The sequence below is a fragment of the Piliocolobus tephrosceles genome, chromosome 17 (assembly GCF_002776525.5).
Source record: "Piliocolobus tephrosceles isolate RC106 chromosome 17, ASM277652v3, whole genome shotgun sequence".
Classification (NCBI taxonomy): Eukaryota; Metazoa; Chordata; class Mammalia; order Primates; family Cercopithecidae; genus Piliocolobus; species Piliocolobus tephrosceles.
This window is the reverse complement of record NC_045450.1, coordinates 66591802-66609086: the sequence shown is the minus strand read 5'-3', so window position 1 is coordinate 66609086 and position 17285 is coordinate 66591802. Positions and strand designations below refer to the sequence as shown.

Below are 17285 nucleotides of genomic sequence, written 5' to 3'. Positions count from 1 at the left end.
CCTGACTAGCTGAGATTACAGGTGCCTACCAGCATGCCCAGCTAATTTTTTGTATTTTTAGTAGAGACAGGGTTTCACCATGTTGGCCAGGCTGGTCTCTAACTCCTGACTTCCATTGATCCACCCACCATGGCCTCCGAAAGTGCTGGGATTATAGGTGTGAGCCACTGTGCCCAGCCTATATTTATATTTCATTTATACACGTATTTATGTTTCCTCCTAAAGCATCTGAAATGAGGCGCGGACATCCTCCACAGCTATCTCTTAAGAACAAGAACATCCCGCGACTTTGCCACACCGTGTCACCCCAGGAAATTATCTTTAAACAATGATCATTAGACATATTCATCATTAGACAAACTCAAATTTCCCCAGTTATCCAAGAAACATAGTGTATAGATGGGGTTTTTCCCACCGAGAATCCATTTGAGGCTTGTGGATGGCATTTACTATGAAACAAAATTATTATTATTATTTTTTTTTTTTTTTTTTGAGATGGAGTCTCTCGGCTCACTGCAAGCTCCGCCTCCCGGGTTCATGCCATTCTCTTGCCTCAGCCTCCCAGAGTAGCTGGGACTACAGGCGCCCGCCACCTCCCCCGACTAATTTTTTTATATTTTTAGTAGAGACGGGGTTTCACCGTGTTAGCCAGGATGGTCTCGATCTCCTGACCTTGTGATCCACCTGCCTCGGCCTTCCAAAGTGCTGGGATTACAGGCGTGAGCCACCGCGCCTGGCCGAAAACAAAATTATTCTAAAGGTAGCTATGTCACTTCCATAAACAGGAAACCACATCACTCGATAGAAATGAAAGTAAAAGTGAAAATAAACTGACGACAATAAAAATAAAATCCTGAACCATGTTCCAGCTCAAGTACATCATAGCCTCATCACTCCTGGGAAGCATGGACCCAGCTCACTCCCCGATCCTGATCCACACACCCTTACTAGAACACAACAGCTAAAAAGCTTTTAGAACAAAGGCTAGTAAGTTGGTATCAAAACTTAACTGGCAGCAAAATGTGAACCATTCGAATGAACGCTGCTTGCAATCATTTTTTTAAATCCCTCTTAATACCAATAAGGATGCCTTTTGCTGCAAAAACATTAATGCATTAATGTGTAATTACAGAGTTCTAGCCCTGTAGGTGTCAGATGATTCCAGGCCTATTTTAACCAGAAAAAACTTTCTCTAGCCATGAATGAGATAATGTTCAATGAGTGACTATCAACTCACAACCATAAGCACCTATGTCCTGGAAAGGAAAGCAAACTCACAAAGCAGTGTAAGCAGCCCCTCCACAGTGTCTGTTAATACAGGCCCCTTCCATCTGCCTGGTGGAGGTTGGCACTAAGAAGGGCTAGGGCCCTATGGGGGAGAACACTGCGATGGAGACATCATATGCTTTCATTGAAAGGTTTTCGCCAAGTGGGAAAAGACATCCATAATTTCATTGTCTCAGACCAACACCTCCACCCAGCTCGAGGGACATCTGCGGTAAATTCAATAAAAATAACCAGTCGGGCTGGGCGTGGTGGCTCATGCTCATAATCCCAGTTCTTTGGGAGGCTGAGGCGGGAGGATCACCTGAGGTCATGAGTTCAAGACCAGCCTGGCCAACAGTGAAACCCTGTCTCTACAAAAATACGAAAATTAGTCAGGCATGATGGCAGGTGCCTGTAATCCCAGCTACTCGGGAGGCTGAGACAGGGGAATTACTTGAACTCAGGAGGGGGAGGTTGCAGTGAGCTGAGATACTGCCATTGTACTCTAGCTTAGGTGACAGAGCGAGACTTCATCTCAGAAAAGAAAGAAAAGAAAAGAAAAGAAAAAGAAAAGAAAAAAGGGGGAAGGGAAGGGAAGGGGAAGGGGAAGGGAAGGGGAAGGGGGAAAGAAGGGAAGAAGAAGAAAAGAAGGAAAGAAAGAAAATCAATCTTATTGACTGAACACTAACTCTATGCCAGGTGCAGGGTTAAGCACTTGCTATAATGGCATCTCATTTAACCCTCACAACTGCCCTGTGAGGTGCACACAATTTTCACCTCTGTTTTCTAATGTGGGAATTGAAGCATAGAATGGTAAGTGCTTTGCCCAAGCTAGTACTTCACGGCTGGATTCAAACTTGGCAAAAAGGATTCAGAACCCATACTCATAAGTGCTATTCTACCCCAGAAGGGATAAAAAGACAACTGTCATTCCACTGAGCCTATAGAAGGCCTCTTGCCAGCTCTCGGAAATAATAAGGAACCCAGACCAGGAGTCCGTATATGATGGCCTCCGCCCCAAATCTGGCCCGCCATCTATTTCTGTAATTTGTAATTCAAGTTTCAACTGGAACATAGCCAAGCCCATCTGTTTACCTCTTGTCCACGGCTGTTTTGCACTTCAGCAACTGGGCTGAATAGTTGCAACAGAGACCACAGGACCCACAAAGCCTGAAATATTTCTTCTTTTTTTTTTTTTTTTTTTTTTTTTTTTGAGATGGAGTCTCTCCCTGCACCCAGGCTGGAGTGCAGTGGCTGGATCTCAGCTCACTGCAAGCTCCGCCTCCCGGGTTCGTGCCATTCTCCTGCCTAAGCCTCCCGAGTAGCTGGGACTACAGGCGCCCGCCACCTCGCCCAGCTGGTTTTTTGTATTTTTTAGTAGAGACGGGGTTTCACCGTGTTAGCCAGGATGGTCTCGATCTCCTGACCTTGTGATCCGCCCGTCCCGGCCTCCCAAAGTGCTGGGATTACAGGCTTGAGCCACCGCGCCCGGCCAGCCTGAAATATTTCTATCTGGCCCTTTACAGAACAATTCCGTTGACCTCCAGCCCAAATCAAGATCTTCTAGTGGGACAGAAAAGGATTAGACCTGAGGTTAGAAACCCTTGAAACAAACCTAGATGTTCTCATCCACTTAACCTCTCCTTGCCTCAATTTACCCATCTGTTAAATGGCGACGACCATACCCACTTTGCAGCAAAGAATCAAGATGATGACATGTACAAAGGACCTAGCACAGAGCCTGGCCCCAGGCGGCTATTCAAGAAATACACCACCACCACTACTGGCTGCTTGGATTCTGCCTGTAGAAACAGGTTTGGTGGGGGTGACAACTGGGTAGAAAAGAGGGAATTAGGACAGAAGGGGAACTTTAACTTTCCTTGCCTCTTTTTTTTTTTTTTTTTCCTGTGAGTCAGGGTCTCGCTCCGTTGCCTAGGCTGGAGTGCAGTGGCGCAATCTCAGCTCACTGTAACCTCTGCCTCCCAGGTTCAAGCAATCCTCCCACCTCAGCTTCCCTAGTAGCTGGGACCACAGGTGCATGCCACTGCACCCAGCTTTTTTTTTTTTTTTTTTTTTTTTTTGTATTTTTGGTAGAGACGGGGTTTCACCATGTTGCCCAGGTTCTTCTCCAACTCCTGACCTCAGGTGATCACACCTCAGACTCCCAAAGCACCAGGATTACAGGCGTGAGCCACCGCGCCCAGCCTTTCCTTCTCTTTCAAGGGTTCTGGAAGTGGGGGCCGGACAGAATGAGGAGGCGGGGTGGGCACTGAGCAGCCACAGGGTTCCCCAGCCAGAGCCTCCTCGGGGCTCTAGATTCCGGGAGTAACCTGCACTCTCGGCCTGCAGGGGGCGCCAACACTCGGGTGAGAACTTGATGGAACTGGCTTTGGCCAAGATGGGGCCCAGGCCTTCCTACATTTGGAAGGAGGCGTCTATGTGTGTTTGCCTGTCTGTGCATCTGCCCAGCCAATCCTAGCTGCCTTCCTCTTCAAGTCACACCACCCAGAAATCAGCCAACTGACCTTGAGGTAACAAAGGCGTGGTCTTTGATGGCCTGTACAACGTCGTCAAACTTGATCTTGGTGGTCCGCGTCCAGCCGTGGTAGATGACCGGCTTCCCATCAGGCCCGTCCCAGCAGTCCACTACAGGGAGAAACGTGGCAGGCTCAACAACACGTGTGTTCACCGACAGCCCCGAGGTCAGCCCCCAGCCCACACACCACTTCAGTTACTAGACAAGGACGCCCACACTCCCTCCATTCGGCTGCCAACACAAGGACATGGGTTTCCCTGTGTACGCAGGGTTCCCTGTGCGCTTACATAATGCAAGTGCAGCTGTCCAAGACAAGCTAGTTTCAATGCTGCTTTTTTTTTTTTTTTTTTTTTTTTTTTGGAAGATGAAGTCTCACTCTGTTGCCCACGCTGGAGTGCAGTGGCACAATCTTGCCCTACTGCAATCTCCACCTTCCGGGTTCAAGCGGTTCCCGTCTCAGTCTCCCAAGTAGCTGGGACTATAGGCACGTACCACCATGCCCAGTTAATTTTTTGTATTTTAGTAAAGACAGGTTTGCACCATGTTGGCCAGGGTGGTCTCGATATTCTGTCCTCATGATCCGCCCGCCTCAGCCTTCCAAAGTGCTGGGATTAGAAGCATGAGCCACCGCGCTCGGCCTCAACGCTTCTTCTTAAAGAAGATTTTACCACGTGTTTTATTTTGACTTTGCCTGTTGAAAACCTTGACTGCCTTTTCTGCCCGTGGAAATGATACAGAGCCGTGAGAAATTTATTTGTAAAGGTTCACAGTAAAATTTTCAAACAGAAATGGGTCATGTGGAAGGTGAACACCCCCAATCTTTTGGACCCCAAGGGCACAGAAGCTGATGCTTAAAGCTTTTCTTCTAAACATTTGTTTTTTTCTCAGGGAGGAGAAAAATCATAAACGGGAGGAAAGTCTATAGAATAACTGCTACAAAACGTTGCTTCCATGATGAGTGGTTTTGGTAACACTGGAGCCTAAGTCAGCGGTTGTTGCCTTTTTTTGTTGTTGTTGTTTGAGACAAAGTCTCCCTCTGTTGCCCAGGCTGGAGAGCAGTGGCACGATCTCAGCTTACTGCAACCTGTGCTTCCCGGGCTCAAGCGACTCTTGTGCCTCGGCCTCCCAAGTAGCTGGGATTACAGATGTGCACCATCACACCTGGCAATTTTTGTATTTTTAGTAGAGACAGCGTTTCGCCATGTTGGCCAGACTAGTCTCAAACTGATCTCAAGTGATTTCCTGATCTCAAGTGACCCGCCCGCCTCGATCTCTCACAGTGCTGGGATTACAGGCACGATACACCATGCCCAGCTGGTTGTTGCCTTTTCTCAGACAAATGCACCCATGAGCCTTTGGTGAGAGAGAGGATGAAAGGAAAAGAGCCAGAGAGGCTATGAGGAGGAAGGAGGGAACTAAGGCCTCTGCCATCTGCCCAGCCACAGATGCCGGCTGACCCTTCTGTTCTTTTCTGTTTAGACAGAGTCTCACTCTGTTGCCCAGGCTAGAGCGCAGTGGCACAATCACAGCTCACCACTGCCTCAACCTCCTGGGCTCAAGCGATCCTCCCACCTCAGCCTCCCAAGTTGTTGGGACCACAGGTGCGTGCCACCACACACAGCTAACTTTTTTACTTTTTGTAATGACAGAATCTCACCATGTCGCCCAGGCTTGTCTCAAACTCTTGGCCTCATGCAGTCCTCCCACTTCAGCCTCCCAAAGTGCTGGGATTACAGGCAGGAGCCACCATATCCAGCCCTGATCGTTCTTTTCACATTTGCTCACAGACCCCCCAATCCAGGTGATACGGGGTACCTGTGCACACCTAGGACCCAGCTGCCAAAACACAGTGGGTGTCTGTCTGCCTTCCTCTAATACCAGCCCAGGAGGAAGCTGAGGAGATACAGATGACAGGGACTCTGTCTCAAAAAAAAAAAAAAAAGAAAGAAAGAAAGAAACATCACACTCTAACCCCATAAATATGCACAGTTATTATGTGTCCATTAAAACTTGTTTAAAATTTGAAAGAAAACATGGAGCAACCACACGGTTATCCTCAATCTGCTGTGAGCGTGATCTCGGCCAAGAAGGAGCTACTCACGTTCAATGCAGCGACAGCCCATGCGCAGGCAGCGGATGTAAGCTTCCGGGGACGACTCGCTCCGCAGCTGGTCACCTGTGAGGTACCTGCAGGAGAGAAGGCAGGCGGCCGTGAGGGGGTGGCAGCCACAGGGGTTGGGGGGCAAGCCTGCACCTCGGGGTGTTGCGGGGGAACTTCTCAGCCTGAGTTCCCAAAGCTCTGAATTCTTCCATCTAGAAAGACTCAAAGCTAAGGCCTAGGACAGAAATACACAATTTCACAGTCACACTGGGCATGAGCTTTGAACTCAGGTCACAATCACAGGAGGTGAATGCTGACCACCTGGACAACGCAAGCATGGAGAGGACGTGTTCTTTTGAGGAGAAGTTGGTCAAAGCACGTCAGAAGCAAAAAAGCTGCAGAAGATGAATTAACAAAGCCTCGTGGCCACCCTCTGGGTCCTCGGCCTAAACAGAAACGGGCACTTCTTTTGATATCAGGGCCCGAGGCCAGGCACAGAACAGGCACTCGACAACTGTTGGTGGAATTGACTATGCCAGGAGCCACACCCACCAAAACTGCCCTAAGAATGACTCCTTAATGCACTTTCTTCCTCACCATGATTCACCTCAACTTTTTTTACAGTTTGTGTTCCAAGGCCAGGCATGGAGGCTCACACCTGTAGTCTCAGCAGTTTGGGAGGCTGAGGCGGGCAGATCATGAGGTCAGGTGTTCGAGACCAACCTGGCCAACATAGTGAAATTCTGTCTCCACTAAAAATACAAAAAAAAAAAAAAAATAGCTGAGCATGGTGGCATGTGCCTGTAGTCCCAGCTACTCAGGAGGCTAAGGCAGGAGAATCTCTTAAACCAGGGAGGCAGAGGTTGTGGCGAGCCGAGATTGCACCACTGCACTCCAGCCTGGGCAACAGAGCAAGACACCGTCTCAAAAAAAAAAAAAAAAGAAGTTTGTTCCTCACACTGGGGCCTGTCAGAGGGACGTAGGAAGGAGAGGATCAGGAAAAATAACGAATGGGTAGTAGGCTTAATGCCTGGGTGACAAAATAATCTGCACAGCAAACCCCCATGACACAGGTTGACCTGTGTAACAAACCTGCACACGTACCTCTGAACTGAAAATAAAAGGTTTTTTTAAAGTTTGTATTTCTTAACTGTCTTCTGGGTTTTCTAGAATTCACTGTGCGGAAACACAAACTCATAAAATGATGGGCATGGTGGGGAAGAGAGAACTGTGAAATCAATTTTCCCCTGAAAGAGATTTTACCTTCCCAAATGCCTGGAGCATAACACCATTAAAAGCCTTTTCCCAGATGACCCCCTGGAATGTCACTTAGGCAAGTCCCCACCCATAGCTCCGGGAGCCATGACCCAAGGACTTCACCCCTCACCCAATAAGACACACTAAATACTGGAACATCAGTGCAACATCCTTTATCTTCCCTCTGTTGCAATCAGAGTAACCATCCCAAGAGGCCCCTGTGAGCATCTTGTTTTCTGGTTAAAAGTCCTCAGGGTCTTCCCGACAGCTCTCACAGTGACCTACAAGATCCCGCTCCAGCAGGACCTGCCTTCCTCCCCTCCTGACACCGCTCTCCTGGATTCTGCACTCCAGCCTTAGCAGACTCTTTTCAGTTGCTCCTGCCCCAGGGCCTTGGCACATGCTGCTCCTCTGTCTGAAACACTTCTCCTCGCCTTACCACCTGCTCCCCAGAGCAGCAAGTCCTCTTCTGGGGTTAACTTTCAATGGAGGCCTTCCTCAGAGCACATGAGGACGTGGCTGCCACCTGTTCACAGCCACATCCCCAGCTCCCAGCAGGCACAGGGTACACAGTCCCTACGAATCAATTCAATGAGTCACTGAATTGCTTTAGTGTGGCTACTGTGAGATGCCCAAATCATGAAAAACTAAGTTTACTACATTACTTTAGTTACTAAGTTACTTTAAGTTACTTTTGTTTTTACTAGCTTTTTAGGACCACAGAAAACAGATTATTATTACAATGCCAACTGAGAAAGGGAGGTGTGTTCCCTGCCCCTTCCAGAAGCTTCTGTGTATTCTAGTCCGAGGAACGTGACGCTACACCCTCCACCTGCTTCTCAACACGGCTCACCAGAGCAGCGCGTCGGACCCCTGCCTCAACCCTCACATGCTCTGTGCTGCCCAACCCATTCAGATGAAACTTCAGTGAGTTTCATCTGAAACTCACGTGTTATGTGACGAGGAGATCCAGTAATGAGACAGGGGGTTGTTCATGTCCTGCATGTCCACCACGTCATACTTCTCATCCCAGATGCTGTTTTCTCGTGAAAACAGGTATGTGAGGAACTAAAAGAGTCAAACACGAAGAATGAATCATCACGTTGACGGGAGGGATGGTGTCTGCTTGTTTCTGTTCTGTGTCCACCCAGGGGAAGAACAACTCTGATGCGTGAAACCAACAGACGGTCTCCTGACCTCAATTACCCACGTTTTCACTACCGAAGGCTCAGACTGCAAACGGCTGCAGCGACATATTTGTTCCACAGACCTAGACAATATTTTCCTTTGTAATGCTTATCCTAAAATATTTGCTACTAAAAGGGCTTATGCTTACCATATATACATTGTTGTTGCCTTTTGTTTGTTTTTTCAGACAGAGTCTCGCTCTGTTGCCAAGGCTGCAATGCACTGGCACAATCTCAGTTCACTGCAACCTCCACCTCCTGGGTTCAAGTGATTCTCCTGCCTCAGCCTCCCAGGTAGCTGGGATAACAGGCGTGCACCACCACACCAGGCTAATTTTTGCATTTTTAGTAGAGACAGAATTTTACCATGTTGGCCAGGCTGGTCTCAAACTCCTAACCTCAAGCGATCCACCCACCTCAGCCTCCCAAAGTGCTGGGATTACAGGTGTGAGTCACTGCACGTGGCCTCATATACATGTTTTAAAGCATAACAGTAGCATGAGAAGTTGTGAACCCACTACCCAACTGAAGAAACAGAGTGTTATCCATATCAGAATGTTGAAAGGGCAGAAAATTTCAAGTTACAATTCTTGGCCCCTTTAAAAAAAAAAAAAAAATGCTTTAGCGACCTGGGCCTACTTTCTGCTGCCTGAGAACGACCTCATATGGGGCAGGCGCTCACCAGTTCCACCTCCCCTCCTCCTTCCCTATGCAAGGTCAAAGGCAACCATTCTGACCTGGAAGCACCCAGACACCTTCGCATTTTGTTTCTGTGCTTGCAATGGTTCAAGTCTCCCTGGTGGCACATGCCCTCTAGTGGCAAAATCAATAATCCCACTCAGGCAACATGGTCAAGAGAGAAGAGTAAGAAAAGGCTATGAGGCCGGGCGCGGTGGCTCAAGCCTGTAATCCCAGCACTTTGGGAGGCCGAGACGGGCGGATCACGAGGTCAGGAGATCAAGACCATCCTGGCTAACACGGTGAAACCCCGTCTCTACTAAAAAATACAAAAAATTAGCCGAGCGAGGTGGCGGTCGCCTGTAGTCCCAGCTACTCGGGAGGCTGAGGCAGGAGAATGGCGTGAACCCGGGAGGCGGAGCTTGCAGTGAGCTGAGATCCGGCCACAGCACTCCAACCTGGGCGGCAGAGCGAGACTCCGTCTCGAAAAAAAAAAAAAAAAAAACGAAAAGGCTATGAAACTGCCTTAGCAAAAAATCAAAACAACGAGAAAACTACGACAGCGAAACAGATCTGATCTAACCAACCTCTCTCTTGCCTTTAACCTCCAAACCGTCATTAATTATTCCTGGGCTTGGGCCAAAGTAACTTTGGAAAACATTTAGTTTATAGTTTAAATAACAGCCCTTCCCCAAAACTAAACTGCCTTTATAAAGCTAAACAAAGACCAGGTTAGGAGGATGAGAGGGGCCTGAATTCCGCTAAGGTGGAGACTAACTGGTTACCAGCCATTTTTCTGGACGTTATAAGATTCGCAACTTCCCCAGTTACTCCTACAGATAACATCACTCTTGTTCAACCTAAGATTGGCCTTTTGAGACGTCTTTTTGAGCGTTTGCATGGCTCTACCTGGACCGCCCACTGGTCCTGTGGCCCCACCCAGAAGCTCACTGTTTTGCACACCCATATGATTGCATCTCCAACCAATCAGCAGCACCCCTTCCCTGGCCCTCCAAACCATCTTTAAAAAACCCTAGCCTCGGCCAGGTGCGGTGGCTCACACCTACAGTCCCAGCACTTTGGGAGGCCAAGGCAGGCTGATCACAAGGTCAGGAGTTGGAGACCAGCCTGGCCAACATAGTGAAACTCTGTCTCTACTAAAAACAAAAAAAAAATTAGCCAGGCATGGTGGAGGGCACCTGAAATCCCAGCTACTCGGGAGGCTTAGGCACAAGAATCACTTGAACCTGGGAGGCGGAGGTTGCAGTGAGGTGAGATCACACCACTGAACTCCAGGCTGCGTGACAGACTGAGACACCATCTCAGAAACAAAAACACAAGCAAACAAACAAACATATAAAAAACAAAACTCGAGCCTCTGAAAGGGAGGATGATTTGAGTAATAATAAAACTCGAGTCTCCCATTCATCCGGCTCTACGTGAGTTAAACTCTTTCCCTGTTTCAATTCCCCTGCCTTGATCAATTGGCTGTGTCTAGGCAGCAGGCAAAACGAACCCATTGGACAGTTAACAGTTACAGTAATCTGGAACGTGGGAGAAAAAGAAAAACACTCCCAACTAACCAGTCAGTCGAGGGGACATCAAACAGCAAAGCTCTCCAAGGAAAGAGGACAGAAAATAAACCTCAGAAAGCACAGACATCAATCAAAAAGTCACTCCCATGTGACAACAAGCCCAGCCTACTCACCTCATCCACAAACAAGAAAGGCTCAGCAGTTTCACGCATGGTGTCATCGATGAACTTTGTCATCCGCTCACGGACTTTGCTCAGATCCTGAGCCCAATGCTCCTTAAAATGAGAAAGAGAACAAGAGATCACCAAAATGAGTACTGATAAAATTCTTCGTTTCCCAGGGTCCAGACAGTCGCGATCAAAGACTGAAACGTCAACCAATTCCGAAATCCCTTGCAATCGAGCACCACATGTTGAGGCCTCATTCTGTACATGGCCCTTTGCCAGGGGTCAGCAAATATTCTCTGCAAAGAGCCAGAGAGTAAATATTTTGGGCTCTGTGAGCCATATGGTGTCTGTTGCAACCTCTCAACTCCGCTGCTGTGGTGCAAAAGCAGCCACAGATAATCCGCAGGCAAATGGGCATGGCTGTATTCCAACAAAATTTTGTTTATAAAAACAAGCGGTCAGCTGTATTTGGCCCATAGGTCATGGTTTGCCAGCTCCTGCCCTATGACAGCTCTTTACGTTTGTCAGTAAGAAGCAGCCTGGGGGCATGGTAGTTACATCAGCCTTCCAGGTCACTTACCTGGGGTGGCCTCTCATTCTACCTAGGTGACCTTGGGCAAGTTCCATACCGTCTCTGTGCCTCCGCATCCATGAAGCGGGAGTAAGAGTATCTACCACACAGTTTCTGTGAAGCCCTGTATGAAATGGATGCTGTAGGAAGCATTGTATGAAATCCTATTAGGTTATGTGCCTAACGCAGCACCTGGTGCATAGAAAGTGCTCAGACCCACTTTGGGAGGCCGAGCCGGGTGGATTGCCTGAGCTCAGGAGTTCAACACCAGCCTGGCCAACATAGTGAAACCCCATCTCTACTAAAATACAAAAAAAAAAAAAATTTTTTTTAAATCAGCTGGGCATGGTGGAGGGCGCTATAATCCCAGCTACTCAGGAGGCTGAGGCAGGAGAATTGCTTGAACCAGAGAGGCAGAGGTTGCAGTGAGCCAAGGTTGTACCACTGCACACCAGCCTGGGCAACAGAGTGAAACTCTGTCTCAAAAAAAAGAAAATGCTCTGACCATGGCAGCTTGTGCAAACAAGCATCTATCTTCCTTCTATGGTCATGTCACTTAGTCCACATAACTCCGCAAGTCATTTATTGCCACTGTCATTTTAGAGACAAGGAAACAGAGGCCCAGGAACAACAGCTCATGATCCTAAGCCCACACAGCTTGTAAATTGCAGAGTCTCAGCTCCAAATAGCTAAACTGACATGGAATGTAATCATATGCCCTCTTTCCAAGAAAATAGGCAAACAGGGCTGCTAAAACACTGATAACGTCTGAAATACACATGACCAGTTCCAAAGCAGCTGCTGCACAGTCCTAGACGTTCTAGAAACCCTTTTTAAAAAGAATGTATAATATGAAGTAACTGTTGCTTTCCTCTCCGTGCCCTGAAATCCCAAATATTCATAGGAAAAGGGCATGAAATACGTCATGTAAATTCAACATTGATCAATGCTTTCTTCACTTCAAATATTCTAAAACCTTCATCTTTATGACTAACAGGAGCAAATATGCTACCAGATGTGTGTGTGGTTCGATGGGAAGGGCTGGATGAGGATGTCTGAAAGAATGAAAAATAGAAGAACAGACGCAAATGAGGCGGTGACCAGGAGGCTTATGAAATGCATGGGTGTAAGACAAAAATGAACAGCTGTTGACTCTTGCAAATTTACCTGGATCAGGAGCCCAAAACAGCCCGGAAGCTGGGAAACTGTGAGCTCATTTGAATACAGGGGTGTCAGAATCTTTGAATACTACAACATGAAACCCAAATTGTGGGATATTTTATTAAAATACTTTGCCTGACCAAGATGTCCCAAAGAGGCTGGAGGTATCCTCCTTCCTTCCCCTACAAAGTTTTTACATTTATCAAAATGCAATGGGTACTTAGCTAATACAACCTGGCACTGGACTGACTGCAAAGAAAGAAATCTTCTGCCTAAAGGAGATGGAAATATCAATATTCTAGGGGTTGTAAAATGCATCTACTTGGTGTGGGGTATTGCACTAGACACCTATAATAGTGAAAATGGCAAAGAATAATGATGAAAATAAAAATAAATGGTGATGGCTGTCAACACTGGGCACTGACTCTACACCAGGCCCCACAAAGTGGCTCATCGTGAACTTACCACCACCCCAGGAGGCGTAGGTTATTCTCCATGTCATATAAATGGGGAAACAGAAGCCTGCTTCGCATGGGCCAAAATGCATACAACCTAGACAACTAGGCTTCTAGTCATTAACTTAGTGTTGTCTGACATGAGCCTTGGACTAAACCCAGAAACGCTGATTCTGGAAACATACTTTTAACTCCCTTCCTATCCCATCACCCGTCCATCCCAGAGCTGTACTATGGCGTGCTTAGCCAATCCTCTAAAGACATTTAGATTAGTTCCCAGTTTTCATTTCTATTAAAAATGCTGCATTATTTCCTTAGGATAAGTGGGCGGGAGGGCAACAATTTACTCAAGATAGAGAATCTAGTTTTAAAGCTTTCTTTTCATTGCATACAGCCAAAATGTTTTCTAGAAAAGTCATACTAATTTGCACACAAAGTGCTGCAGTGATTATTCTATACGAGCATCTGTGTGACCAACAAACATCGCATGGATGCTCATGGCTGCTCAGGTCCTAACTGCCCAGATACAGAGAGAGCCAGCTCCTACTTTCTCCTGGCCGGAAATCCCTGACCTCTAAGGGCAGCCCAGCAAAGGGCCCCAATTGGGGAAAGCATGTAATAAACTCAACCACCACTAGGTGGGGCTAAATCTATATACCCAAGTCTCCCTACCAGGTGGTGAATTCTAGGAGGTGAGGCTACTTGTCCCCAAGAATTTAATCAATTTAACTTTAATCGTTCCCTACTAAACTGAATAATTTAGTGGAAGGAAAATCATGACAGGAAAAAAGTGCTTGAATTTCTCTACTTCACTCTATCACCAGCACACACCTAACATGTGAGTGTGCCCAATAAAATTAATGTATTACCTTCATTTTACCTCCTCCCTCAGACTTAGTCTCAGGGTGGGCAAATAAGCCTTGTTTTGATCACTGTCATTCAACCCCAGCACTGGGAAGGCATGGTGCCTACAACATGCATCAACATTCTCATTCACCATTTATCAGTCTACTAGAGTAGCTACGACCCTTCCCTGAGCACTCAGTGTGGCTGGCCTTGGGCAAAACACATCTTCCCTACTTGTAAGTGTCTCTTCCATCAATGAAATCCAAACACAGGCCGGGTATTAGATGCCATTTAAAAATTACTGCTAATTGCACAAGCTGTAACAGGAGTGTTATGGCTATATTTTTTAAAAAAACAAAAAGTCAGCCGGGCACGGTGGCTCATGCCTATAAGCCCAGCATTTTGGGAGGCCGAGGTGGGTGGATCATGAGGTCAGGAGATCGAGACCATCCTGGCTAACACGGTGAAACCCCGTCTCTACTAAAAATACAAAAAATTAGCCAGGCATAGTGGCCGACGCCTGTAGTCCCAGCTACTCAGGAGGCTGCGGCAAGAGAATGGCGTGAACCGGGTAGGCAGAGTTTGCAGTGAGCCGAGATTGCACCACTGCACTCCAGCCTGGGCGACAGAGCAAGACTCTGTCTCAAAAGAGAAAAGAAAAAAGAAAAAAGGAAAAAAAAAAGTCCTATCCGTGAGAGAAACATATGGAAGTATTTACAAACAAAATGACGCAAAGTCTGAGGTTTGCTTTAGAATTCTTCAGCAAAGAAATGAAGAAAGGGGAAGGGTAGGGAGACACGTGTGTGGACTTAGAAATGGATGAAATAAAACTGGCAAAGTGGGCCGGGCACAGTGCCTCATGTGTGTAATCCCAGCAATTTGGGGACTGAGACAGGTGAGTCACTTGAGTCCAGGAGTTGGAGACCAGCCTGAGCGACATGGCGAAACCATTTCTACTGAAGATACAAAAATTGGTCAGGGCTGGGTGTGGTGGCTCACACCTGTAATCCCAGCACTTTGGGAGGCCAAGGCGGGTGGATCATCTGAGAGGCCAGGAGTTCAAGACCAGGCTGGCCAACATTGTGAAACCCTGACTCTATTAAAAATACAAAAATACAGGTGTGTGGGAGACACCTGTATTCCCAGCTACTTGGGAGGCTGAGGCAGGAGAATCACTTGAACGTGGGAGGTGGAGGTTGCAGTAGGCCAAGATCAAGCCATTGTACTCCAGCCTGGGTGACAGAGCAAGACTGTATCTCAAAAAAAAAGAAAAAAAAAAAGAATTGTCAGGCACGGTGGCATATACCTGTCGTCTCAGCTATTCAGGAGGCTAAGGCAGGAGGATCGCTTAAGCCCAGGAGGTTGAGGCTGCAGTGAGCTGTTACTATGTCACTGCACTCCAGCCTGCGCAACAGGGTGAGTGGGGCCTTGTCTCAAACAAAAAGAAAAACTGGCAAAATGCTCATAATTTTTAAACCATCTGCTTTTGTGTATGTTTGAAATGTTCTGCAAGACAAGAGGTTTTTTAAGCAAATGAACTTAATTTTGCTGCAACCCTAAAACTGCTCTAAAATATGGTCTATTTAAAAAAAACAAATGAATTAACAGAAAAAAGTAAATGGAACTCCAATGATACAGACAAAATGTTTAGATTTATATGTGAAGAGGCATGCATGCATGCATACACACACACACGCACACAGATCCATACAATTGTCTCTGATCCCCACAATTCTCAGAGGTAGATGCTCTCAATTCCACTTAAAGAGGAGGAAACTGGGGCACGGAAAGGGTAAACCACCTGTCCATGGCTGTGCAGCTGGTAAGAAGATTTCAAGTTGATCTCACTCTCACAGTTTCTTGTCCTCAGCGCTATAGGCACTTGGGGCTGAATACCTCTTTGGTTTGTTTTGTTTTGTTTTGTTCTGTTTTTTGGCAGGCGGGTGGTTTTGTTTTCTGTTTTTTTGAGATGGAGTCTTGCTCCGTTGCCCAGGCTGCAGTACAGTGGTGCAATCTCGGCTCACTGCAACCTCTGCCTCCCAGGTTCAAGCAATTCTGCCTTGGCCTCCCAAGTAGCTGGGATTACAGGCATCTGCCACAATGCCCAGCTAATTTTTGTATTTTAAGTACAGACAGGGTTTTGCCATATTGGCCAGGCAGGTCTCGAACTCCTGGCCTCAAGTGATCTGCCCACCTCGGCCTCCCAAAGTGCTGGGATTATAGGCGTGAGCCACCCTACCTGGCCCTGAATACTTCTTTGTTGCGGGGAGGAGGGGAACTGTCCTGGGCAATGTGGGGTATTTAGCAGCATCCCTGGCCTTGACCTGCTAGATGCCAGCAGCAGCCTCCAGCTATGACACCCACCCATGTCTACGGACACTGCCCAGTGTCCTCTGGGGGCATCGTCACAGCAGCGGAAGACCAATGCACAACACAAACCCCCCTTGAGTCCACAGCTGGGCTCAAGGCCCACAGGCAAACCCTGTCCAGGAAGACTGTTCCAAGCAGCATCTGTTTAAGCACAGCTGGGCTAGTTTATCTCCCAGGGGCCCTGGCAAGCTTGATGAATCTGGTCCCATCCTCCCATCAATCAAGGAAGGCTTCCCAGGCAGTGACACCTGATATGATGCCAGAAAAGCTGACGCCAGCCAGGTGAGGGCAGCCCCGTCCTCAGGCCCTCACCCCTCCTGCCCCGCCCTGGAATCTTTTCACTCTTCCCATCCTCAATGTGTGTCTTGTAAAGAGGCCCAACATGAGGCTCTTCTCATCCACAGTCTCAGTGGTATCAGACAATAAACTGAAGTATCTGGCATCTGGGCATGAAGACAGGTGGCCAGGTGAGCACAGGTGGCCAGGTGAGCACAGCTGGCAGAAGCGTGAGACCAGTCCCCGGCAGCATCCCGCCAGCTCCCCCAGTCACCCACACACCTTGTGCTTTCTCACCTGCTGTTCGTGTATGAGAAACCTCTGGAAGTCATGCAGGTAAACAGCGGAGGCATCCGGCCTGTCAGTGTTCCTGTCCTCAGGGAAAAGAAGTGCGGTTAGAGACAGGCACATTCAACAGAGGAGTCGAGAGGAGATGCCAGCCAATGGGGCAGCCTGCCACCCAGAGCACCCCACTGAGTCTGGCGCTGTGTTAGGTACCAGGCCGGCCAACAGGAAGACACAGGTGAAGGATACAATGTCCCTTACCTACAGGGATTGAGAGGCCTGACATCGGAATCTCAAGGGGCAGGCCCTGGCGTCTGCATTCAGCCGCTCCAAAAGAGCTCTGGTGCCCTCCAGAGTCTGAGGAGCAGTTCACCGAGTGTGGCCATGGGGAACACAAGTGAACCAGGCATTTGGGATACAGCGTAGCAAGAGATGACGGTGGGAGGGGAGGGGCAGAGTGGGAACCGCTGAGAGGGCCCCAAACCCGGACCTGGAGGGCCAGAGGGGCTTTCCTGAGGAAAGGGCACCTACTTGAGTTCCAGAGAATGAGGTGGGGTGAGCCAGGAGGAGGTGGGGTGAGCCAGGAGGAGGTGG

The 17285-nt window shown here is 48.0% G+C and overlaps 1 protein-coding gene across 3 annotated transcripts in view; it reads right to left on the bottom strand.

Annotated features, from left to right (window-relative positions):
* Nucleotides 1-17285, bottom strand: part of PLCG2 (phospholipase C gamma 2) — a 202430-nt gene that overhangs the window by 67955 nt on the left and 117190 nt on the right. For all 3 annotated transcript variants that reach the window (XM_023226894.1, XM_023226895.3, XM_031934483.1), the window contains 5 exons: nt 16704-16776; nt 10734-10835; nt 8110-8228; nt 5904-5989; nt 3792-3912 (listed from right to left, as the gene is read on the bottom strand). In XM_023226894.1, the coding sequence (XP_023082662.1) occupies nt 3792-3912; nt 5904-5989; nt 8110-8228; nt 10734-10835; nt 16704-16776 (501 nt within the window). The remainder of the gene's footprint in view (nt 1-3791; nt 3913-5903; nt 5990-8109; nt 8229-10733; nt 10836-16703; nt 16777-17285) is intronic.